This window comes from Mustela nigripes, chromosome 1, assembly GCF_022355385.1.
Source record: "Mustela nigripes isolate SB6536 chromosome 1, MUSNIG.SB6536, whole genome shotgun sequence".
Lineage (NCBI taxonomy): Eukaryota > Metazoa > Chordata > Mammalia > Carnivora > Mustelidae > Mustela > Mustela nigripes.
Window position 1 is genome coordinate 33,013,897 of NC_081557.1, and position 25,204 is coordinate 33,039,100.

General features: G+C 42.0%; 1 protein-coding gene across 1 annotated transcript in view; it reads right to left on the reverse strand.

Moving 5' to 3' along the window:
• Positions 1 to 6,030: 6,030 nt before the first annotated feature.
• Positions 6,031 to 25,204, reverse strand: part of ZDHHC13 (zinc finger DHHC-type palmitoyltransferase 13) — a 47,936-nt gene continuing 28,762 nt past the window's right edge. Inside the window, exons 11-17 of the mRNA XM_059407245.1 lie at positions 20,284 to 20,406; positions 19,371 to 19,433; positions 18,564 to 18,657; positions 16,649 to 16,732; positions 12,325 to 12,482; positions 9,406 to 9,503; positions 6,031 to 6,626 (exon numbers count right to left, since the gene is read on the reverse strand). Of these exons, the coding sequence (XP_059263228.1) occupies positions 6,488 to 6,626; positions 9,406 to 9,503; positions 12,325 to 12,482; positions 16,649 to 16,732; positions 18,564 to 18,657; positions 19,371 to 19,433; positions 20,284 to 20,406 (759 nt within the window). The 3' untranslated portion in view covers positions 6,031 to 6,487. The remainder of the gene's footprint in view (positions 6,627 to 9,405; positions 9,504 to 12,324; positions 12,483 to 16,648; positions 16,733 to 18,563; positions 18,658 to 19,370; positions 19,434 to 20,283; positions 20,407 to 25,204) is intronic.

Here is a 25,204-nt window from a genome sequence, read left to right on the forward strand (position 1 = left end):
CTCAGCCATGGAGTTCCAGTAAAATGAGCCGAGGATGGAAATCCCGTACATTTTACATTCTCTGGGGAAGGCAGGGTACCGCGATTATTTCTAACTTGTAAGCTTTTGACTAGAGTTGTCTGGGATCCCATCAATGTCAATCCAACAGTTAATAACATCAGTGATAAATAAGTCAATCAAGTCCCCTTTAACCTGCACGGATTTTAAATGCAATAAATATAGTCCCTAGGCCTTCACTAGGAAGTTCCCTGCCCTAGAGACTTCCAGGCTTGCAGAGGGGTAGGATACACACACGAAATGATCACCGGATTGTGCAGTGTTCTCTCCGCCACCACGTCTCACAGTTCCCAGCCCCACCATCCATCCACCTGCGAGACTGAGCCCAAAACTCAAGTCATCCATGGCTTTGCCCGTTCCCCCACCCTCCCTTGCTTCACTCCCCAAGCCTCCTTGATTGTGAGTCCAAAATGTCTCTAGAATGCATCCCTTCCATTCCTACCCTTTGGAATACGTAGCAGTCAGCTAGGGCTTCCATTACAAAGGACCATGGACTGGGCGGCTCAAACAGCAGAAATTACATTTGCACACTTGCAGCGGCTACACGTTGGAGATTAAGGAGTCAGCAGAGTTGGTTTCTTCTGAGGACCTCTCCCCTCGTCTATGGCCACCCTCTCCCTGTGTTGTCACATGGCCTTCCCTCCGTGCATGTCTGTGTCCTAATTTCTTCTTCTTATAAGGACACCCGTCTTATTGCATCAGGGACCTTGAAAGGCCTCATCTTAACTTAATTACCTCTCTAAGACCCTATCTTCAGATCCTCACCAGACCCTATCTTCAGATCTTCAGACCCCTATCCTCAGATTGAATACAATCCCATTCTGAGGTTCTGGGAGTTTGGACTTCAACATATAGATGTGGGGCCAAGCGGAGGGACAGAATTTGGCCCATATGCCATATGTCATATACGGACTTTTACAAAGTCCATAAAGGACTTTGGACTTACCCTTCAACTTTAGGTTTAGACCTTCCAGACGAGCTTCAGCTACAGCCAAAGACTTGACGCTTTCCAAATAGGCCAAGTATCCTCACGCCATCACACTTTTGCTAATGCTGCTTTTTTTGCCTGAAATGTCTAGAAGGTAGAGCCCCCTCCATCTTTACCACCTCACCCAACTTCTCAGCCTGGCGAGCTCCTATAATCAAGTCAAGGGTCAAAAGCCATCTCCTCTGCAAAAGCTTTCCTGAACTTCCCGAGCAGAATTAATCCACCTCCGTGTTTCCACAGCCAGCATGTAAGTGACACAGCATTGCTCTCTGCACAGTGCAATTCTGAACTCCCATCTGCTGCTTTGTTAGAATGTGACGTGTATGTATTCATAGTGCTCTAGAACAGTAGGCACTTTGTAAACATTTGTTAAGCGAGGGGAGCGGGAGAGCCTGTAGGCTGGACCATGAGCAAATTCTGCTAGAATGTGAAAGAAGAGATTATTATACATGGAGTGAAGGAGTTTGGAAACGGAAAAACAAACAAACAAACAAAAACAAAGCAAAACAAAGAAAGCAGCCTATTGTGTGTTAGCCGTCTTTGTGTTTCTGCTCAACTTCCTGGGCAATGTCCTACTTTTTCCAGGCTTGCCTGTCATTCACTGGGATGTGGGACTGAGACTGGCCAATGGAGGCCAGGCCCCCAAGACCTCTAGGACAGTCTCTGTTCTCTTTCCACATCTGTGGATGCAGAAGGGCCACGGGGCGCCAAAGCTCTAGGAAATGGTGGAAGGCAGGGAGTGTGGGTTCCCGCAGGCAAGAGTGTCTGCAAACAGCTAACCAGGCTGTAACAAGAGGGGGAAATTAGCCTCACGTTGTGTTAAGACAGTGAGATGTGAGGGGCGGTTACGAACGGGTGAACTCCCCGCAGCTGCACTACCGAACGGGCCACGTCCAAGATGTCCCACTTCTCACTGCCCTGTGTCCAGCCCATCTGCTAAGTCACAGGGAGCATCCTCAGGAGTGTGCCTAACAGTTGTGCAAGGGATTAAATGCAGTCTCTGATGTGACTACACAGACATTTAGGGAAAGGATTGAGGTTCTGGCCTCACACTGTTAAGAGTCTCACTCCCCTGGCCCCGACAAACCAAACAAGCCCAAACCTGGCCACTTCGCCCCCAAGCTATTGCCTTCTCCCGGCTCGGCTTGTCTCGAAGCCATCACCGGTAAGACTCCATGCCATCTTACTGCCTGAGCATCAGGCATCCAAGTGTCTTGAATTCCAGGCTGTCCTCCCCTCCAACCCCCTCCCTGGTCCCTCCTCCTCATCTCCAGCTCCCTAAATCCACGTTCTATAAGACTGTGTTCCGCTCCCTCCTCCCTCATATTTTCTTTGTTTGCGTGGGTTGTCGTCTTTGGTCTCTTCCTAGGATTGATTTTCCCATTTCAGGTGGACAACTCCCTGTTTCATTTGCATCTTGTTTTTCTACTTTTTTCCTGTGACAACCTCATCTATGTTCATGCCTCCCATGCATGCCATGATCTCTTTACAGCGGCCTTCCAGACTTTTCTACCGCACAGCCTGTGATACCTCAAACTTAGTAGCCCCCAACCACCAAACTCATCACCTGGTCTCTCCACAGTTTTCTTTACTCCTCAGAAGAGCATTGCCACCCTCTCATTCACTGGGTCCAAAGTCATCGCTGACTTTCCCTTCTCTCCCTCCACATTCAATCAACAATCCGGGCCTTCATTACTTCTTGCCTAGGACATTGTTAAAAGCTTATCTCTAGGGGCGCCTGGGTGGCTCGGTGGGATAAAGCCTCTGCCTTCAGCTCAGGTCGTAATCTCAGGGTCCTGGGACGGAGCCCTGCATTGGGCTCTCTGCTTGGCAGGGAGCCTGCTTCCTCCTCTCTCTCTGCCTGCCTCTCTGCCTACTTGTGATCTCTCTGTCAAATAAATAAAATCTTTAAAAAAAAAAAAAAAAAAAGCTTATCTCTAACATTCTCTGTCAGGTTCCAGTCACAAAAACAGAAACTACACTAGGCTTTCTGGTTTTGTTTTGTTACTGTTTTTTAACAGAGAGAAAATAACAGAGGGAATTGACTAAGCAGGTGCTAATACTTTTCAAAAAGTAAAGAGGAGCACACTGATTTAGCACAGAGATGGGACCTGCCGGAAGCAGCCACAATGCCTGGGGCTGGGAAGAGATGGGAGCATCCTAATTCAGATGCCTCCGGGACAGGTATCCCCAGGCTGGGAGTCAGACCTCCCTGCAAAGAGCCTTGTCTGTTCTCACTGGGGCTTCTAAGGAAGAGGGGGGTGACTTGGAATGTGGGAGAAAAGCTAGACCCTGATTCCAACTGTCACCATCAGGGTGAAAGGCCACTTCACAACAACAACACTGAGAGGATGCGCTAACAAGAGGAATGGAATTAAGTCTCTTCTCCCCTCCTCCTCCTCTACTGGCAGAACGTAATGGAAACTCAGCTGACAAGGAAAACTATAGTTTTGAGAATCCTAGTCCCCAGACACGGGGTATGGAAGAGTGAATATGGCACATTTCCTTACCTCTAGTCAATTTTCCAAAGATTTCTGAATGAATAGCATTTCTTGAGCATTTTTATGGGCCAAGTAGAATTCTAAGCACTTTCTATGTTATTACACATTTAATCCTCATCACAACTTTTGGAGGGATCTACTATACCACATCATACAAATGAGGAAACTGGAGCAGTATAGAGGTAAGTCATTTGTTTAGAGGTAAAATGCACATATAACGGGCAATTCCAGGACTCAAACCCAGGGTGTCTAGTTATTAAACATCAACTCTCAAACTTTCTTTTTTTTTTTCTTTTCAAACTTTCCCACCAACATGAACCTGAGGAAAACACCACAATGGAATGGTGGGGACAAGAGTCCCTACATAAATGATTCTCAAACTGTATCGTGTAAATGTAAGAATCACTTGGGGAGATAAACCGTAAGAGACTCTCAACCTCAGGAAACAAACTGAGGGCTGCTGGAGGGGAAGTGGGAGGGAGGGAGTGGCTGGGGAATGGACATTGAGGAGGGTATGTGCTATGGTGAATGCTGTGAATTGCTGTGAATAAAAATATAAATGAATCATGGACCTATACCCCTGAAACAAATAATACATTGTATGTTTAAATAAAAAAGTCACTTGGGGAACCTGATAAAAACTGAGATTCCAAGACTCACTCGAGGAATCTGAATTTTATTTTATGTTTTTAAGGATTTTATTTATTTGCCAGAGAGAGCAAGCAAGAGTGCGAGCAAACGCACAAGCAGGGGGAATGGCAGGCAAAGGGATGGCTGAGCAAGGAGCTGGTTGTGGGACTCTATCCCTGGGTCCTGGAATCATGACCTGAGTCGAAGGCAGACGCTTAACCCACTGAGCCACCCAGGTGGTCCAGGAATTTGAATTTTAAACAAGTGATCCCCAGACACTACCCCCATCACTATCACAGGCCTGTTATTCTGATGTAAATCGTCTATGGACCCCAATTTGAGAGCAATTACTTGGCAGGAGTTGGTGATACTAGACAAGACGATATAAAAAGACTCTTTATTGACAAGTGAGTAAAGAAATAGCTCCTTATTGCTCACTTTAAATACAGCTCATTAGCTTAACATTCAGGGTCCCTGGAGATCTAGTCCAAATCAACGAGTCCAATTTACTGGCCAAGCTCCCCACTTTAAACATCCTGTCATGGTTCTAACCATATTTTAAACTCTCCCATTGTCTTCACTACGTGAGAAGGCCTTTCACTTCCAACTCTGTATTTCCCAACTAAATATCACTAAAAGACCCTTTCTAATGCCATATTGTCCATAAACACTTGACCACATCTACTGAGACTCTCTCCAACCTCTACACTCTAACAATATTTTATTTGTACCCCTCTTATGGCTTTTCATATTTTCTACATTATACTATAGGCTCATTTATCTTAGCTTTCCCTCGAGACTGCAAGCTCTGTGATTAGTATGCCCAATTACATGTTTTATGGTCAGAAAGACCTATCATGGTATGCAATATATATATCTATGGAATAATTTAAATTAATGAAATGTGTTTTCCTTATTATATATCAATTGTAAAGACTGAAATATAGTAGTTTGGAAGGTGTGAGGCAGGGTATTTGAATTTTAAACAAGTGAGCCCCTGCCCCATCCCTATAATTCTGATTAAATGCTGTATGGACCACAATTTGAGAATACTTGGTAGAGTTTGAAGAGAGAGAGAAAGGGAAAGGGTATAGCTTGAGAAAGTCCTTCTGTCCCCCCAGCTAAGAATCAGCCTTCAAACAATTATGATCACACCATATCCTGCTTAAAAACCATTCATTCATTCAATGAATTTGAATGTTTATTGAACACATACAATGTGTCAGACAGTACTTGAGGTGACTGGTGCTCTAGAGTGGTGACCCCATTTAGTATCTAAGTGACCCTGGAGAACACAGGAACTTCTTTAGGCTTTAGTTTCCTTATTTGCAAAGGCTCTATAGAGGAAAGAACAGATCCTTGAAAAACTGAAAGGTCAATGTGGTTAGAGTATAAAGTGTGGTCCAGAGTTAAGACTGGTAAACCAAGTAAGGTCGTATTATTCAATACTTCCAATTCAATTGGAGGTCATGATGAGAGCCTTTATCCCAAGAGCAACAGAACCTTAAGGAATGGTTTTCAGCAGGAAGGGGCCATGCCCAGGAGCATTTATATACAAACCAAGAGTTAAAGTTGAATTCATTTCTCCTCCAGAATAAGGGAAATCAGCAATTACAATCATATCAGTCCAATATTTGAGGATTCTAAGTAAAAGCAGTAATTAATCTTTAAGACTTCCTCTGTTCAATTTTCTAAGTTTTTTAAGATGGAAAACTAAATTAGATCTTGCTTACTGGTGTTAACAGTGAGTTCAACTCATTCCTGGAACTGTGAATCAGTTTCTTTATGTCCTATATACACCTTTTCTCATTTTAAGATTCTAAAAGTGTTAAGTGTCAGAAAGGAAATCTCAACTACAAAAAAAAAAAATTTATTAAGTGTGAAAGCATAACAGGTACATCTATTTAAATATTTTTTACATATTTATAGATAAAACACACAAATAATTTATCAAAAATTACAAGTTTAAAGAATAGTACTACTTTGAAACAACCAATAAAGTATTTGAAAATACCACATTTTATCCATAATTAATGAATATTATCTCCAAAAAAATGTAACTTGTGTTTTCTTGTGAAAAATATAAGTTTTTTTAGATGTCTGCCAAGATTGTTCAGGAACAGTCCATCTTGCTAAATCCAAAAGTGTAATGCCTTTATTGAGAACTTCTGTTTTTACCAAATAGCTTTAAAAAAACCACCTGCATTTTCCTTTGGACTTAGGTGAACTCTGAATCAGCACTTCACTTGCAGACCAAAGGGCATCAACATAAACACAAGTAGGTCAGAGTGAGAGTCTGGGATGGCTTTTCTTAAACGGAGCGAAGGACCTTCTCCTTCGCTGGGTGGAAGACCATGGTGTATTGTGACGTCCAGTCCACGGCACAGGGCTTCACCAAGCCAAAGCAGCCACACTGAAAGAAATCTGCGAGGTTCTGCGTGAACCCAAGGCTGCCAAGGAAGGAAGAGAACACATCTTACTACATTTCCTGTTTGGACATTCATTCAGACCAGAAACATTCACTGAGAATTTATAACAGACAAGGTGCTTTGAAGATCCTGAAGCAGGAATCCAGAGGTGAATCAGACAGTTCCCTGGCTAAAACTGAAGCCCGCGTCCATTTCCGGACCTCAGTCCTGACTGAGATTCCCTGGCTTCTGTCCAGCAACTTGATTTCCTTCTGAGTCCCCCACTCACTGGAATGGTGGGGCCATCAATAAGTGCTTTCCATTCCCACTATCCTGATTCACATTTTGATGATCTCAAAGGCCAGATAGGCCCAAAGAATATAGTCAACAAACTGTTTTTTTTTTCTAAACTTTTTAAGTAAAATAGGGCCCTGTCTCGATTCCTAGCAATTATTCTTTTTTTTGTTTTGTTTTGTTTTAATAGTCCAAAGGTCCTTCGTCTTTTCTTAGACCTATTATACCAAGAATTCAGAGGGAATGGGTTCCAGAAGCTCATGCTCCTTTCCATCAGTTCTTAGCAAGTACAGCACTGGCTGGAGCAGGCTAGCCCTTCAGCTGAACCCAAGTACCTTTCTCCTTGGCTTCCTTCTTCTGATCAGTTTCCTCCACATGCTTCAGGAAGCTATCTTAGCTCTTTGAGTGCCTCAGAACTCAGTACATACGTTAGTTCTCTTGGCAAGAATCTGGCCCTTGTGTGTGTACACTAACAGCTGGGGGATGCCGTAGACTCCTGCAGTTCTGCTGAGGTCACATTTGTTGGGCATCGCTTTCTGAATGGTCCCACTGCCTTGATGTCTACAGTAACACTTTTTTTTTGTAGATTCGCATGTATGTGGCCAAAGGAACACCTCTGTGTTTTCTAAAAGGTCTAGAGAACATACAGTGGGTGTTTCTCCTTTTTCCCTTGGTGCTGGTCATTTTGGCAAACTGCTGGAAGGTGGCATTTCCAGCCAAAGGGAAAGAGCTCCTTCCCAATTAATCTTACCTATTGGACACTGTCTGGTCCTCCAAAAACCTTATCAAAACCCAACCCCCGGGCGCCTGGGTGGCTCGGTTGGTTGAGCAACTGCCTTCGGCTGAGGTCATGATCCCGGAGTCCTGGGATGGAGCCCGGCATCAGGATCCTTGTTCCACGGGGAGTCTGCTTCTTCCTCTGACCTTCCCCCCTTCTCAGGCTCTCTCTCAAGTGGATAAATAAAACGTTTTTTAAAAAAACAAAACCTATGGGCACCTGGGTGGCTCAGTGGGTTAAGCCGCTGCCTTCGGCTCAGGTCATGATCTCAGGGTCCTGGGATCGAGTCCCGCATCGGGCTCTCTGCTCAGCGGGGAGCCTGCTTTCCTCTCTCTCTCTCTGCCTGCCTCTCTGCCTACTTGTGATCTTTCTCTGTCAAATAAATATATAAAATCTTTAAAAACAAAACAAAACAAAACCTAACCCCTGATACACATTAGAATTTATTTGTGCATGAGGATGACTGGGCCATTGCTGCTGCTGGGAGAGCTATCAGGATTGTATCATCACCACTCCTCGACAGAGCGGCTCCAAAGCTAGTTAATGAGCAAAAGTTAACTTGGGCAGGTTTTTGGAAGCAAGGCGCAAAGTAGCTCTTAGGCTTTCCCATTAGTTCCTCCAGCATATGTTGCCATTACTCAGTAATTCCCACACATGCCCCAGTTCTCTCAACTCAGGACCTTGGGCTCTTAAGGGCTTAAAATCCCTGTCGGTCCTTCTCCATCAGGCCCCACCCCACGTCTTTCAAGGCTCAGCTGAAAATTCTACCTCGGTCACAAAAGGCTTTCATCCTCTAGTGGAGTCAGTATTTATTCCTCGGGTCAACTACTGGGAAAGGGACTTTACTATCATTGCCAGTCTGAACTGATCGCCACAAGCTTGGCACCACCGGCCACCCTCCATCACCTTAGCCATCTCTTCCCAATTAAGTCAATTCCTCTCCTCTCTAAACAGAGATCATAGTCCCTTCCAGGCTCTGATCTCCTTGTCTAACAGCCTAACAGTTTCATCTTGTACCACGAGTGTGCTTTAAAATAGACTGCTCATGAGATATGCAAGTGAGCATTAAATCCCCCGAGGGCTCAGGGTGACCTCTGCAGCACTCCCAGCCTCCAAGACCCTGATATATATGACAGGAAGATAAGCTTCAAAGCCCAATCGTTCATATCGTAGGATGACAGCCTTCCTACAAACACTCGCATTTTCAATTGAGGACAGGTTTTATATAACCGATGCTATGGAGAAATCACGCCCCAAACCTGAAGCAGCAGCTTCCGCCTGACACAGATGGGCTCGTTAAACACAAGGCTAAAAGAATTACGGGTGAGAGAAAGGCAGGTGGAAAATCTTGGCAAACCTCACAACCTAATGCTTTCCGCAGAGAGCCCTGTGGCTGGAATTCTCAGCCACATGCTTGGTTATCTCACATTGACTTCATGCCAGCAAAACTCAATCTTGTGACCATGTGGCTTGACTGGAGAGATTCCCCACCTTGGCAAAACTTCAAAGTCACTTAACTATTTGTGCTGAGTCCAACAGACCACGTCCCAAATTCTTAGCACCTGGGGGCTCATGACCTTACCACAAACCTCTGGTCACTAAGACTTCCAAGAAAGAAGAGGGTCAACTCCGCCAGATAGCAAGTTAGGGGAGAGCAGCTTGCCTGCGTGGTGGCAGGAGGCTGGCAAACCAATGACTAGACTAGCATCTTCCTCAGGATGCAGTGGCCAAAAAATAGATTTGACTTACTTGTATGGGGTCCTCCTGAGGGATAATGTCTGTTTCATATGCCTGCTTTGCTTCAGCAGGCTGGTTCTCTCGTGGGAGGTCAGGCCCAGGAAAGCAATCTGCAAAAGAAGATTGGAAGGTACATAAAAATTCCATTATGTTGAGGTTCTGTTGCTCTTAGTGCATCTCAGGACAGCAGTAAACATTCAGTACGTCCCTGAATACAGTATAACCTAGCCTTCTAACCAAGGATCACGGTGACGACAACAACTCAACAGCTCTAAATGAGACTAAGTAAATCTAGCAGCTGAGTTGTTTGTTTTTTTAAGTTTGTTTATTTTTCAGTAATCTCTACACCCAACGTGGGGCTTGGACTCACCACCCCGAGGTTAAGAGACCTCACTCTTTCGACTGAGCCAGCCAGGTGCCCCTGAGCATTCATTTTTTTGAGTGTCTGTTTTTATTAACATTCAACAAAGCACAGTCATGAAGTAATTGCTTTAGTAATTCAAGCCGTGGCCTACAAGCCTTTTTAGATTCTCAGCACAGGCAGCATGTAAGTTTTAGCTGAATAAAACTAAATAAGGTCAAGATTACTGCAAGGATCTCACCTTGTGTATGCTTCTTAGCATCTCTTTGGAAAGGACCAACTGAAAGAGTCAATCTGAAGTGAAGGATATTCAAATCCATAATTTGGGGAAGGGCAAGAGCTGAGGTAACTTAAAAACCCCCCAAATCATTAAAACCCTACTATTCATTGAGGGATTCCATTTAATCCTCAAAATAATTCAAATATCCAAGTCCTTATCTGTGAAACAGAGATTATCACACCATCCTCCCTCATCAGGTTGTTGAAGGATTTGACATAATATATTTAAAATACCCTGTCAAGAGGCTGTCAGAGGTGGAGTAACTGGTCCAAGGTCACACAGTTTAGAAAGTAGCAGAACTGAGACAGACACTTCAGTCAGTGTGAGAATAAAGTTCATGGTCCTTACCAGAGTCTGTGCTATGTCTTATTACAGTCAAACCCGTGACTCACTAGAGCAGTCAGCAAATGAAAGGCTTCAAACAACTGAATTGTTTTATTAAGAAAACAACTTTACCATGAATTCCTCTATTTGAAACCCATCTAAAACTTTGAGTCCATTTTCTTGCCTTAGAAACTGTAAGAAATATTAACCTTTAAAAAGAAAAAAAAAAAAAAACTGGGGATGCCTAGTTGGCTCAGTGGGTTAAGCCTTTGCCCTTGGCTCAGGTCATGATCTCAGGGTCCTGGGATCGAGCCTTACATCAGGCTCTCTGCTCGGCAGGGAGCCTGCTTCCCCCTTTCTCTCTCTCTGCCTGCCTCTCTGCCTACTTGGGATCTCTTTCTCTGTCAAATAAATAAATATAATCTTAAAAAAAAAAACAACTAATATTATAGTCTCACATATATCTGTACTTGTCCTCAGAGTCCAGAGAAGAAGAAAGAATTAGAACTGAGGTCTCAAATCTTCGGTTCTACTTCTCATTCCCCTCACCAGCCACATGGCCAAAACAAGGCACTTAACCTCTCAGGGGCTTAGTTTTCTCATCTATAAAATGGAGACACTGCTATGGAACAGTCTAGGACTCAACTCTTTTTTTTTTTTTTTTTGGAGATTTTATTTATTTGTCAGAGAAAAAGAGCACAAGCAGGAGGAGCAACAGGCAGAGGGAGAAGCAGGCTTCCTGTTGAGCAAGGAGCCTGATGCAAGACTCAATCCCAGGATCCTACAATCATGACCTGAGCTGAAGGGAGACACTTAACCGACTGAGCCACCCAGGCATCCCTAGGACTCAACTCTTTGTCAGGAAAGAGACAGGAAGTGCTTTGGAATATGGAAAACATATATAAATATTAGGTGTTTTAAGGTATTAACAATCATCGATATTCATTCCTCCTGCCTGAGTGTGTAGATACCAGAGAGGCAGGAGATGAAGATGAACATTCAGAAGCCTCAGTTCAGTGTTACCAGCTTCATTCCCTTCCTTGGCATTTCTCCCCTTTGTCTGTCTTTCTTTCTTTCTCCTTATTACTGTAGAATTGGTTACTTCCCTGTAAAAGTGGAATGCATTGTGCTTTTGATGAGTAATGCTCGAATTATCTGAGGTCTGACGGTAATTGGCTCAGACTGATCACGGCTGTCTGTTCCACGAGGGCAGGCCATAGCAACAACACGAATTAGGTTATGCTCAGAGGGAAGGCAGGCAGCAGGAAAAGGAGAGTAGCTTCACAGGAAGCTGAATATGGCTACTGCCCTGGAGCATGAACTTTGTAATGGCTGTGACCTTCCCTGGAAGTGTAATTACTGTGTCCACTGGTTGGTGATGGATCTTGCATTTCTCCCCCCTTCTATCCACTTAAGCACTGATTAATGAACAGGATAACAAACAGGGTTGGAAAAAATGAGGGCAGGGAATTATCTCGCAACTGTTTCGAAGTATCTCACAATGCTGTTTGTATTTTATGTTTTCACACACTTTACGATTTAACTATATGATGAAAAAAGCCTTTGAAGAGGCTGTCAGAAGACCTAGGTCTCCAGTTCTGATTTCGCTACTCACTGAGTGACCCTGAGCAAGTCAATTCACCTCTCTGTAACTCTATCCATAAAATAAAAAGGTCAGATTAGATCATTCCTAGGGACAAGCTAACAACTTACTATTCTAACCTTTACGCGATCCTATGAGTGTAGCACTATCAACTCCATTTTACACACAAGGAAATTGAAATTCAAGAGTCAAATGACATGGAAAATTGACATTCCAGAGTCAAATGACATGCCTACAACCAGAGAGTAAGCAACAGGGGTGGAACTAAGACCCAAAAACCTTCTGATTTAAAATTTAGTTTCGAACTTATTACAGGCTATTGGAAATTTTACTCAAATGCATTATAAAAAGAGAAATAAATACCTGAAAGAGTTGATTTAATAATAAAAATGTTGACCATGAGAAATGGAAAGCTGCTAGCATGAAGATATATAAAACCCAAGGGGAACAGGCCACAATCTGATTGAGGTAGGTCCATAGTCCATCTTCTCTGAATGTTGTGGCACAATGATTTGACCAATCTGTGAATTCACAAGAAATGGAACTCATTATTTAAAAAGGCAACAAACTAGTGATCATTCTTCATGAAGATAAAATCGCTGCACTTTTATTCAGGGAGAAGAGAAAGTAAGACATGGTAACACAGACTAGAACCCAACTTTAAAAATTTATTTTCCAAATGCCAGCTTAACTAACAAAGATGATAAATTAGTACCTCACTGCTCATGAAGACTATGACAGCATTGCATTGGTGGTTGGTAGGCAAGGAATAAAAGTAAAAAAGGTCTGTAACACCACCACTAAAACCATCATATATTCAGCATAAAATAAACTGGCTTGAAGTTAACTCTTCAAGGACTTGACAATGGAGAACAGCTGTGTTTAATAAATATCTGCTTAGAAAACTCTTCATATTGTCCAGGATACACAGCAAGACATGAGTCTTTAAGGGTTCAGATCCATAGGCCACTGCTGTAGGCACAAGAAATCCCATGAGCACCCAGATACCACTGGAACACGACCTAACAGCTTGAGGTTATTGGGGGTACAGAAGTACCATGATGCACTGGCACCATGATTCGTAGGGGGAGAAAGTTCAGGTAAGGGAATCATGAGAGATGCCCTAGGAAAAGGCAGAACTTCACCATGGCCCTGGTGACCCCATAAGCCATGCAGCTAAAGGTAGCAGTAAGGAGAATGTAGGTAGGCAGCAGCAGGAACAAGGGAACAAGTCTGCAAGATTTTGTAAAGCCAATGACTTGTGTAGGCACCAGGACTGTGTATTAAGGGCAAATCATTTTTAAAATAAGAACTCTGCAAATTTGGGGTGCCTGGGTGGCTCAGTTGGTTAAGCAACTGCCTTCAGCTCAGGTCATGATCCTAGAGTCTCAGGATCAAGTCCTGCATTAGGCTCCCAGCTCCATGGGGAATCTGCTTCTCCTTCTGACCTTCTCCCCTTTCATGCTCTCTCTCATTGTCTCTCCAAAAAAAAAAAAAAAAAAAAAGAAGAGAAAAGAAAAAAAAATCTTAAAAAAATAAATAAAAGAACTCTGCAAATTTGCACCTTGAGGTTTCATAAATGCCTCCAACAATTTGATAAGTAGTTTCGGACATTTCCCAAAGCAGCACTTAAGAGCTTCTAGGATGGAAAGAAAATGAATCCCTAACTTTACTACTACCCATCTTAAAAATTTTAGTCTTAAAAATTTTTATAATTTTATATTATATATATATATATATATATGTGTGTGTGTGTGTGTGTGTGTGTGTGTGTGTATACATATATATATATTAGTCTTAAAATCTATTTTTCGCCCTTTTGAGTCTCATTTGGTTCCTAACCATTTTTCATGACTATATGTCACAAGCATTCTAAGGGCAATCATCACAGAGTAACGATCAAGGCAACAAGTTAAGGCAAATTATGCTCTCTTTTCGAGCTGCTCAAAGATGCGATCCATGCACCTGATATGACAAAAAAAAAAAAAAAAAGAATGTAATTCCCAACAGCAGGTAGAGGAAACAGCTGCTGCATGGAAAAGAATACCTACTTTCTTTGAGCTTATGGATTTCTACTGCTCTCTTCTGGGAATTTTTTGAATAATACAGCATGACCTCAAACTGAAATTTTCATAGGATTGACTTTAGAATTAATGTCAAAGATATGGCTACAAATGGGACATACATTATCTTATGCACTACAAAACTTTCATATGTAATAATAATACATTCTTATCAGGTGGTCATTGGCTAATGACAGGGGACTCCTACTGTTCCCAACTAATCATTTTCGTCTTTAGATATCTCTGAGAGTTATGTTCTTTCTAACAATGATCTAAAATCTTTCAGGGTGCCTGGTGGCTCAGTTGGTTGGGTGTCTGCCTTTGGCTCAGGTCATGATCCCAGGTGCTGGAATTGAGCCCTGCGTCTGGTTCCCTGCTTAGTGGGGAGTCTGCTTCTCCCTTTGCCTCCTTCTCTCTCTCTTTCATGAATAAATAAATAAAATCTTTAACACAAAATGAAATAAATTTAAAAAAAATCTTTCTCCCTGTAACATGTAGGAGACTGACACTTCTGAGTATCCACCCTGCGAGCAGACCTCACGGAAGATGAAATAGATGTAGCTACTTCTGCAGGGAACCCAAAGCAGCTGCCACTGGCTCACACGAGGAGGGTGCACGTCAAGGCCCTAGCAATAGGAATTTCCATGGAAAACCACGAGGGTGGGATGATAGTGAGACCTCGCTAGAAAAGTGAAGCACAAGTTCATTTTTTCCATCTGTGAAATAATGATAAATACTACAATGTCCTCATTCTGTGTAAAGAAATACTGTTTGAATACCAATGGGATAAAAGTAACCAAATACGTTCAGCTAGCCTACATGGTTGCAAGCGAATATAAAATGTGACCGTTCCTAAGAAACAAAATATAGAAATTGGATCAGAGCCAGGGAATAAAAACAAAGTAGAGGGAAGGACCAATGCATGTAATAAGAAAGCAACTTGGAAAGAACTAGTGATGGAAAATTACTTCTGTCCTTATCAATACAGTCTTATGCTAGACACAGACACCAAACAAAGGTGACTATTTTTAGTGAAGAGAGAAGCAGGAGAGACAAGAGTGGTGTAAAATCTGGCTCGTGTCCCTTAGGATCAAGTCCAAGGGACAAGTTGGTCCATGGGCCAGCTTAGAAAGGTTTTCCAGGAATATGTCTTATTGTTAGGTCTTAAAAGGGCAGTTCTTTCAATAGGACTGTCAAGAAATCTTTCATTTCTTACACCACAGGACATAATTTAAGAGGTTTTTGGATTCCAATCTCAGGATTACTGATGGCCTTTGATAAGAAATGAGACCAGAGATCACAACCTTCTGACTATTTGCTCCATTTGAGATGGTGACGGTCACATTGAGCTACAAAAGCAGTTCCCTACTGATCACAGACATCCAAGGTGTCAGAGGGGAAAGGAGCCAACAAGGTAATTGAAGCCCTTTCCATGCCTATGCTGTGGCAAAAAAGACACCATTTCACATAGATATTAAGAATCTCGAAAAATGAAACCCCAAACAAACCAAAATTTGTAATACTGGATGTTTCTGGGGAAGGGGACTGGGAGGCTTAGGGACAGAGTAGGAAGATTTCTTTTTCAAGAACTAAACAAAATTTAAAGAAAACTGGAGTGGGGGAAGGGGAAGGTAGGGAGGGGTGGTACTTGGGATGTTAAGGAAAAAAGAAAATAAAGTAGAAAAAACATTCCTAACATCTTCCTGCATCATTCCACATTTCAGCTCAGGAAATAAACTTGTGTTCTATTGGCAAAAGACCTGAGCATGAATATAACAGGAGGCTGGGTGGAAACAGATTCGTAGTGAGGCCAGATTCTCCCAAAGTCTTCAAAACAAATAAATAACAAACAAGACCAAAATAAACTACAAGAGCTATAGGTTTTCCCAGTTAGGTAACCTACTCTAAGGTTTGCGAAGCATAGCCATACAATTGGTGAGAGTTAACCCAAATCCTTCTTGCTTCAACTTAAACCCTGTTCTTCTTGGTTAATCACCTTGGAATAGCCGGATGTCACTCCCTACATGAGCTCCCTCCATGCGTGTTCACACTGCTACTGAAAAGTTACTTTCCCTTCTCAGGGATGCAGAATAAATGGTCTAAGGTTTTCTTCCAAGTCATGATTTCCAAACTTGCAATGACTATTAGTTGTCCCATTAGCTCTGTGACTTGACATTTACCAAATAGCACGGGTGGTCAGACTTTTGTTCCTTCTCTACTGTGGTCACTTCCGCCCCCCCTAACCTCTCCGCCGCCAACCTGTCCTTTTTCCTCTTTTATTTACTTCTCACTTCCCTAGCTTTGTTCCTGAGCAGCTAATTTTTCTTCACTTCACCAGGTGATCAATCTACACTTTGCCTTAAATGAATTTGTATTGTTGACCACTTCTCAAATTCACCAAGGTCACTTTAGGAGAGGTCCAATCTCTTGCCAAGTGCTAACAACTAATCGCTCTGAGCATTTCTTGAAGCTTCCCAATGCTGAGTCTCAGAGGCAGCCGTTTCATTTTTATTAGGAGTATGGTTTATCGTCACCGAGTCAGAATGGGATATACAGGAATTTACCAAGAAAAGTGCGTGTGGGTATGAGTTCATGAGCTTGTTTTAAGAAAAACTTATACTTACAGATGAAAGATTCATATATAATCCAGTCACAAACGATGGAAAGAAAAAGTAAGAAGAATATGTAATAGCGATGGTTGCCAAAACCTAGATCAAAAAGAAAAACCATAGTTAATACTTTCTTACAATGATTTTCCATATCAAAACCTTATTAGCCACTTTCTTGTCAAAAGCCTTCACTAAAGTAAAAAATAAATAAGCTTAGGCTTTGCTTTGAAATACCATTAAACCAAAACCAAACAGCTCTGATATGTCATGGGCAACTGTCCATGTTAACTGAACTAATATTTATTTGTTGCTTACCTAAAAGACATCGTTTTCTGGACAGAACAAGATCTACTACACACATGTAGCACTAGGAGGGCCTACGACTGTGCTAGAGCAAGGGGAGACAGCAGGACTTTGGGCAGACATACCCTATTCCTTCCTTCCTTCCACGTGATGAGTTTAAGAAGTGCAATTTCAGAACATCAGAGATCCACTGGATCGGAGGAATACAGAAAATGAATCTGAAGAGCAGCAGATAGATATGTTGCAGGAGACTAAACACAGGAGAAGAGGGCAACCTGCAGCCTGAGAAAGGTCTACAGAAGTGAAGTAGGGGCAAGGGGGCCAAGCAACCAAGCTCCACTCTCGTGTATGTTGCTCTCTTGATGCTGCAGTTGGGAGCACGTTGATGCTAATGACACTAAATTACTACCACATCCCCAGTTCTCTGAAGGAAGCACAGTCCAGGAGGAGGAATGTCCACTGCAATGGAGAGACCTAGGTTCACAGATCAGCAGCTGCGTGAATGTAGGCAAGTCATTTAACTTCTCTGGTCTAGTGTCCTTGCTTTTAATATGGGGATAAGATCTCTTCTGTCTGCTTCATAGGCCTATGGCAACCAAACAAGAGGATGCCCATGAGATCACTATGTCGAATGCATGTAATCAAAATATATGGGCTCATGACTGTTGTTTTCCCACTTCCATTCAAAGCTACCTGCTATAATGCTAGCCATCCCCTCTTTACAGTGGGATGGCATCTATGAAGCTTGGGGCCCTAAGAATTACCTCTTCACCTATTCTCTAGGAATACAAGAGAACATCAAAATGCACCAAAGAAACCTAACTGTGAAGCAGCCTTTTGTTCAGGATTTAAAAGCATTTCCTTGGGGCGCCTGGGTGGCTCAGTGGGTTAAGCCGCTGCCTTCGGCTCAGGTCATGATCTCAGGGTCCTGGGATCGAGTCCCGCATCGGGCTCTCTGCTCAGCAGGGAGCCTGCTTCCCTCTCTCTCTCTCTCTCTCTGGCTGCCTCTCTGTCTACTTGTGATTTCTCTCTGTCAAATTAATAAATAAAATCTTTTAAAAAATAAAATAAAATAAAATAAAAGCATTTCCTCTGCTGGAGACAAATGACCATAGTTCCTCTGCAGTTCCTCATAATAAACCCCTGGTTTTTATGGGGCCAGGACAAGGAACAGTACTCAACACCTCTGGGTCTGGCTTCTACCTGAGCTTTGAAGGAGGCAAGTGGAGGAGTAAAGGAGAGACTCAAGTCACAAAACATGCTAAGAACCTGGTAATTTGGTATAGAAGACTGGTATTCCTAAAACAACCTCAAGCAAATAATTTACCTTTAATATTTTTTCACGTCTAAAACAGAGGTAGTAATAACCAACCTCGGGATGTGCCCTGATGATCGAATAGGATACTATATTCAAAAGTGCTTTATAAACTCTAAAATACTATACAAACCACATTAATTATTATCAACATGGACAGTTTTCCAAGAGCATTACACTATGAAAGGATTCTCAATAAGGAAGAGCCACAAAATGGACCCTTTAGATGCCCTTCTACTTTTTTCTATGAATCACACACACATAGCTAAATATATGCTTTTTAGAGTTAACTAAAAAAATTCCATCTCTCACCTATGCACCGTCCAGTCCACAGACAATGCTGATCATATCGAGCGACACAGGAGTTACACACGTGGCAATGAAGTGACCTTAAAGGCTTCCTTATCTAAGTGGGCAATTAAGACAGGTCTAAGCAAAAATATCAGTGTCTTAAAGTGGTAACAAATCACAAGCAAAATCTTACTCCTGAATCCTAAAGACACAGGCACAGATAATCCTAAGTAGACCCTCAGTTCATGTTGAGGCTCTGGAATGCCTTATTAATATTTCCTTCGAGATATCTATTTTGATTAGGCCATCACTAAAAGGGATTTGACTTCCAGAGCCCTTTCACACTGATGAAAGGGAAGTGAGGGAGCACTAGGAAGGGAAGGGCAGCAGAATGAGCACTGGATTAAGAAAAAGGAAAAAGGAAATGCAAGTTACATTTCCAGGTCTGCCAATAATTTGGGGGAAGTTACTTCCTCTCTCTAGGCCTTGATTCTCAACTGCAAAATGAGAGGTTTCACTAAGTGGTTTCTAGGGTCATCATGAGCCTGTGAGTTCAAGTTAGTTCTACTATATGCTTCGTGGTAGAAAAAGGCAATCCAAACATACTACAGATCATTCAGAGAGATTTAACCACAGGCAACTTGAAGAAACTATAAACACTCCCTCATACACTCAAGGCAGAAAACTATTCTAATAGTAATATAAAATTGGAAGCTGGTAAAAATGCAGATGTACAAATATACCATGAAGATTTAACGAAGGCTTACATGAGAAATGTTACCAAGAATTTGCTTTCTTACTACAGTGGGGAAAGAAAAAAAGACTCACAAGACATGATGTACAAAATGTTCTGAAGTCCAGACAGCCAGTCTCTGCAAGGGTGATGATATTCTGAAAGGCATGAAATTTGACCTTATGATTATGTGTTACTAGGGAATGTATAATGCATGTTATAGACCATTCTCCCAGCTCTCTCTCCAAACTGAGGCAGCCAGAAGAGCAATCTGGAATACCTGCCACAAAATCATCCTGTACCTGAAAATAATGTGACTTTTCAAGGCTGCACTTTCAAGCACAGCCAATAAATTAGAAAGCACAAAATTACACCTTCCCTTCTCTCCATGAAAGGCAAGCATCCCCGACTTATAATCTGTTAGAGAAAAAGACATATACATATATACACTTATAAAAAAGAAACAAAACTCATCAGTAGACATCAGGACTGATGGTTATAAGCACCATGGCTTATCTTTCAGGAACACTGGATAGAAGTAACACAAACAATGATACTCTCCCCGACTTCTAAACATTCACAAGCAAAGGAAGCCATGCAGGTTAACTGACAGCTTCACATCTAAGGAAGAGAAGGGCATCTCTTGTCATTGAGGACTCCCCCCTTGCCCCTGCCTACTTACTCTCCATGTATTAAATTGGGAGAACTTAAGCTAAATGATCATTATCTATATGTTACTGTAAAGAAAACGAGATCAGGTTTGCTGACAGAAATTACATTTGAAAAAGTCTTGGTGGGTATGACTTTAAGAGAAAATAAAAATATTTTTTAAGACTTTTACATAAATAAATGAAAGCATGACCTGGAGAAATCTCAACTTTGTTGATTTATGTCGCATCTATTACTTGCCAGGCACTAGAGATGCAGCCATGACAAACACCAACATTGCTATGAACTTCTTATTTAAAAAATAAAAATAAAAAAGGTAACATTGTAAAGAAAGCTCACCGTTTTCCTTTCTTCTTCAGAAGATTTAGTGAAGCCTGGATCAGTTGCCCAAGTCTTGTAGAAAAAGTAGAGGAAGCCTATTATGCTGAGAAGGAAAGCAAAATAGAAAGGGCTGCCTGCTCGATGTGAAAGCCACGTTAAGGAATGTATCAACTTCCACTAAGAACGGCATGATTATGACATAAGCAAATTCCATCACTGGTGCCTGAAAATCTCTCTGCATTCTATCCTCACTTTCTGTTACATATACATATCCCTGCCCCTAGGCCTGGCCCCATCCTATGTTCTAATACTACAGGAATTTGTTCATAGTTGCTAATAATTAATCCCTCCCGATTAGTTGAAACTCATGAAATATTGATAGAAATAATTGTAATGTATGAGGAAAATCCTGAGGACTGAAAAACATTTCAGATCCAATAAGTTAATCTCTCATGGTGTAACTATAGCTCTCCTGTAAGTATCAAAAAGAATATTTATTGATCATTTAAACAAAATCAAAGAAAAAAAACCCCTTGATTCAGAGATTCCAACTAAAAATATTTCTTTAAGGACACCTGGGTGGCTCAGTTGGTTAAGCAGCTGCCTTTGGCTCAGGTCATGATCCCAGCGTCCTGGGATGGAGTCCCACATTGGGCTCCTTGCTCAGCGGGGAGCCTGCTTCTCCCTCTGCCTCTGCTGCCACTCTGTCTGCCTGTGCTCGCTCTCCCCCCACCCGATAAATAAATAAAATCTTAAAAAAAAAAAAATTTCTTTATATATTAGATAAATGCTTGCAAAAATTTCCTAATGGAAAGTTTAATAATGAATCCCTGTGATGTATTAGGTTGTATTAATTTAGAAATACACAAAAAAATTTGCTCTCTGTGCAAGGTAATTACAAATCAAATGCTATTTTGGGAAAAGAACATATTACAGACACATTAAGCTAAAAGGTATTTCAAGGATAAACATTACCCATTTTGAAATGGTACAAATTCCTTGTATAAAAAGCAAAATTTTGCTCTTTAGGGAAAGATGAATGAAGATGCACCAAGTAATAAGCCAATACACCAGTAGTAACCATTTCTCCTTGCCCAATTTAAATCATCATGGACACAGAAACTGTATCTGCCTTCCAAGGTATTATCAAGCTTTTTAAAAAGATTTTATTTATTTATTTCAAGGGGGAGAGAGAGAGAATGAGTAAGCACTAGTGGGGGTCGAGGGAAGAGGGCAGAGGGAGTGGGAGAAGCAGACGCCTGGGTGAGCAGGAAGCCTGAGACAGGGCTCAATCCCAGGACCCTGAGATCATGACCTGAGCTGAAGGCAGACACTTAACCAAATGAGCCACCCAGGCACCCCTCAAGCTGTCCTGTGCCAAACTTTGGAGTGGAAAAGATGGCCATAAAATAGACTCTAACCCTTGCTATTTAAAGTGTGGTCCATAGACCCACAGCAATGGCTTTCCCTGGGAGCTTGTTAGAAAGGCACTCGAGCTTCAGACCTCAGCCCAGATTTGCAGAATCAGATTCTGGATTTTAACAAGATCCTTAGGGGGTCCACATGCACAGAACAGTTCGAGAAGCACTGCTCCAAGCCACAAAACCCAGCAGCAACCACATCTGGTTGCGGTAGGCAGGAACAAACTTTGGTGGTTAAATGTATCCGTTTGTCTGCAGAAGGGCCTGGCTTTAAGAAAGATATAGGATCTGGAAGAGTTGCATGAAGTGGGATTCCGACAAATAAAGTTTACTTAGAATGAATTAACAGCATTGTTTCAGAGTACATAAGTCAAGACCTTTAGTTACAGAAACACATCCTGCTTTCTTCCCACTGAACTTTTATCGGCACACATGACACATTCTCAAAAATACATTCAGCTGAAGCATAGGATTCCGCATACGGACCTGCCTGAACTCTGGGCTCCTGTTCTGAATAACTTTCAGAACAAATAGCAGGAGAATCACTGGAGCCCTTCTCTCCAAGTAAAATGAATGTGTTCTATCCCCTCACCTAAAAGCCAGATGTTCCTTGCTTCCATGCCCTTGCTTTGTGTGGTTCAGTAACCTCAAATGTTCCCCACTGTCCCCAGCTACTTCCAAAAGCACCCTTTGAGGATGTCCAAGCCCTAACTGCCTTCAAGACCTAACACACTCTCCTTTCCCTTGAAGGTCGTTCTTGATTGCCTACAGAGAAGAATTCTTGCCCTTCCCTGAATCTAAAGATGCCTGTTCTGGTACTCAGACCTTATACACACCTCAGCCTTGTCACTTAGCCGGTGACTCTTGGCAGTTAAAAAGTCTCTCAATATGGAAATGAAATTTGCCTTTCTGTAACTTGGACTGTTTTTCATTCCTTAGATCCTTTAGTTTTACACTACAGATCTACACTATAGCTGTCCTTCGACCTATAACCTACAGAAGCTTACTCCTCCTTTGTTCAATACAGTTTTATTCAATGTCCATTCCATACAATGCATTGGCTTCCGAGTGACAGACTTCCGAACACGTGATACCGGATGGCAGCACTCACACCTCCAGGATAAGCAGCAACCTTGTTCCTTGTACAGCAACAGTCTTCTGGTCATGTTCTGCTTTACGCGGTTTGTCCATGTGTCCCTCAAAAGAACAGAATTCCACACAGAGCAAACACACTTCAGGGTTGTCCTGACCAGTGCTAGGGACAGTGCGACTGTTGTTGTCCTTTGCAGGGACACTCACATCCTTGTACTATTTATTACTGGAGAACACAGCAACTTCCTTGGCAGCTAGGTCACTCCCTACATGGGGCTTTTAGTCAAAGCTCTTACTCTTTCACCTGATCTGAAGCTGGGTCACTCCTTCCACAACAAGTCAGAGGCATAGACATAACATTCTGTGCGTCATCATTTCTGGGTCTTAATCTTACCTCCAAATGCATCAGTAAGGTCCTATTTTTTCCATTTGATCCTGCTTCATAAAAGCCATATACATTAATGCTGAACATATAAAAGGCACCAAAAGGAAGTGATTTTCTGAGGAACCAATCTAGAGCTTCCCTTAAAATTAATTTCAACATGCAGCCTTCCACTCAGATTTTATTCATAAGAGTAATTAATAATGAAGTAAGTATTATTTAGAAAATGCCGATTACGCAATGGGGTCAGCATTTTACAGACACCACAGCACAGTAATCCTTGCAGCCGTCCCATGAACTTGGTACTCTTATCCTTCAGGAATTTTTTTAATGGCAAAACTGAGATTCAGAGAAATTAAATAATGTGCCCAATGGTACATGATGAGTCAGAAAAAGAACCAAACTCAAACTCATTCTGTCTGATTCCAAAGACAGTACTCCTTCCACAGTGCCCCAGACACTTTCCCATAATGGACTGTGCGAGGGGACACTCCCTCACGATCCAGACTTGGCATTCTGAGACAAGATCAGTCTAACTAGTCAGGATGGGTCTTTACAGGGTAGCACAGTCAAGTCATACCCAGAGCAGTTTCAAAGAGCATTTTACATTCAGCTCTCAAAACACTGATCTGCCGGCGAAGTCTGCCACCTACTGACTGACACTCACCAGTAGCAGGTTCACACTGGCATGTGGATCAAAGGGCTTTTGGCGGCACAGGCAAGGAAAATATCCCATCCTGTCCACTCTGACATCCTAAGAATCTGTCTAGCTTTGGAAATCAATTCTTCTGATTAATGGCATCGTCACAGATGGTGAACTGCTTGTAATGAAACTCACCTGAACACTAAGTTCTGTAGTTGAGACTCTCAAACTACAGTGGAGCCACATTCTTATTGATATTCAGCAAAGTTGAAATAATTCAATATAAACAGTATCTCACTTTTTGTGCCAAAAGCGAAATACTGTGAACTGCTGAAATTTTAAAAATTCATCAAGAAACACAATTTTAAAACTGTGTTTACTCCACCGCTACTTGGGCTGGTAAGCAAAAATGCCAGCCACCCCTTAGAATGATGTCAATTATCCTAGAATTTACCAGCCTTGGGATTTCTCCAAGTGATTCTGGGTGTATATTGTGCTATTGTTTAATACGCTCATTTCTTATAATGTATTTTTATATTACATAATATCATCCAAGCCTCCATTAAGCAGTGGTCAGGAGACTAGTGCTTACAAAGCTGCCCCCACATTAGTAATCATGAGACAAAGGCTATATGTAATAACTTCTTTGATAAAAGCCAAATGAACTCCACGGTATGCTGTACCACTCATTTACATTAAAGGAATCTGAAGAATATTAGAGATAAGGCTCAGAAACAAAAAGCATCATTGAAGTATAAACATACTATGATGAAAGGAAACGTATGCACACTGAGAACTCATCTGCCTGCCTCATTTCATATTGTTTCCCATGGAAAAAATATTCCTGAATTGAGTCTATGCATCTCTCTCACAAACACCATTCTTTCTTTTCAAAGATGCCATTACCAAAAAGAGACAACACAGAAGCTGAAGGAGTATGTTTATAGGTACATTACTATCTATCACATTCCTTCTTCCCCTACCCTATAAAGAAAGCAAGGTTATAATGACTTCCTAGTCTCTGCAGGGGAAATAGGAACCTGGAAAGAGGTGGGAAGATAAAAATCAGACAAAAATACCTCCCTCCTACTGAGAGCTATACATAGCTGTAAACCAGGAAGTATGCCGTATCTCCACTTCTACGCGACGAGGCTCAGTCAACCCCAAGAGCACACAACACACCCCCAGCTGGCCTTGGCCTGAGCCCAGCTCCTCAACAGATAAACCTATTCCTTAGAGGAGTTCTTTTGGTTTGAAAACAGCTGTCATCTGTTAGCAGGCCATGAAAGAATTAAGTGCACTGTGACCAGCATTTTTTAAAAAGGAAATAGAACATCATAAAGTAACAAAATTTCAGAGTAAAGCACATATCAGGAATATCAATTTTCTGTTTCACGTACA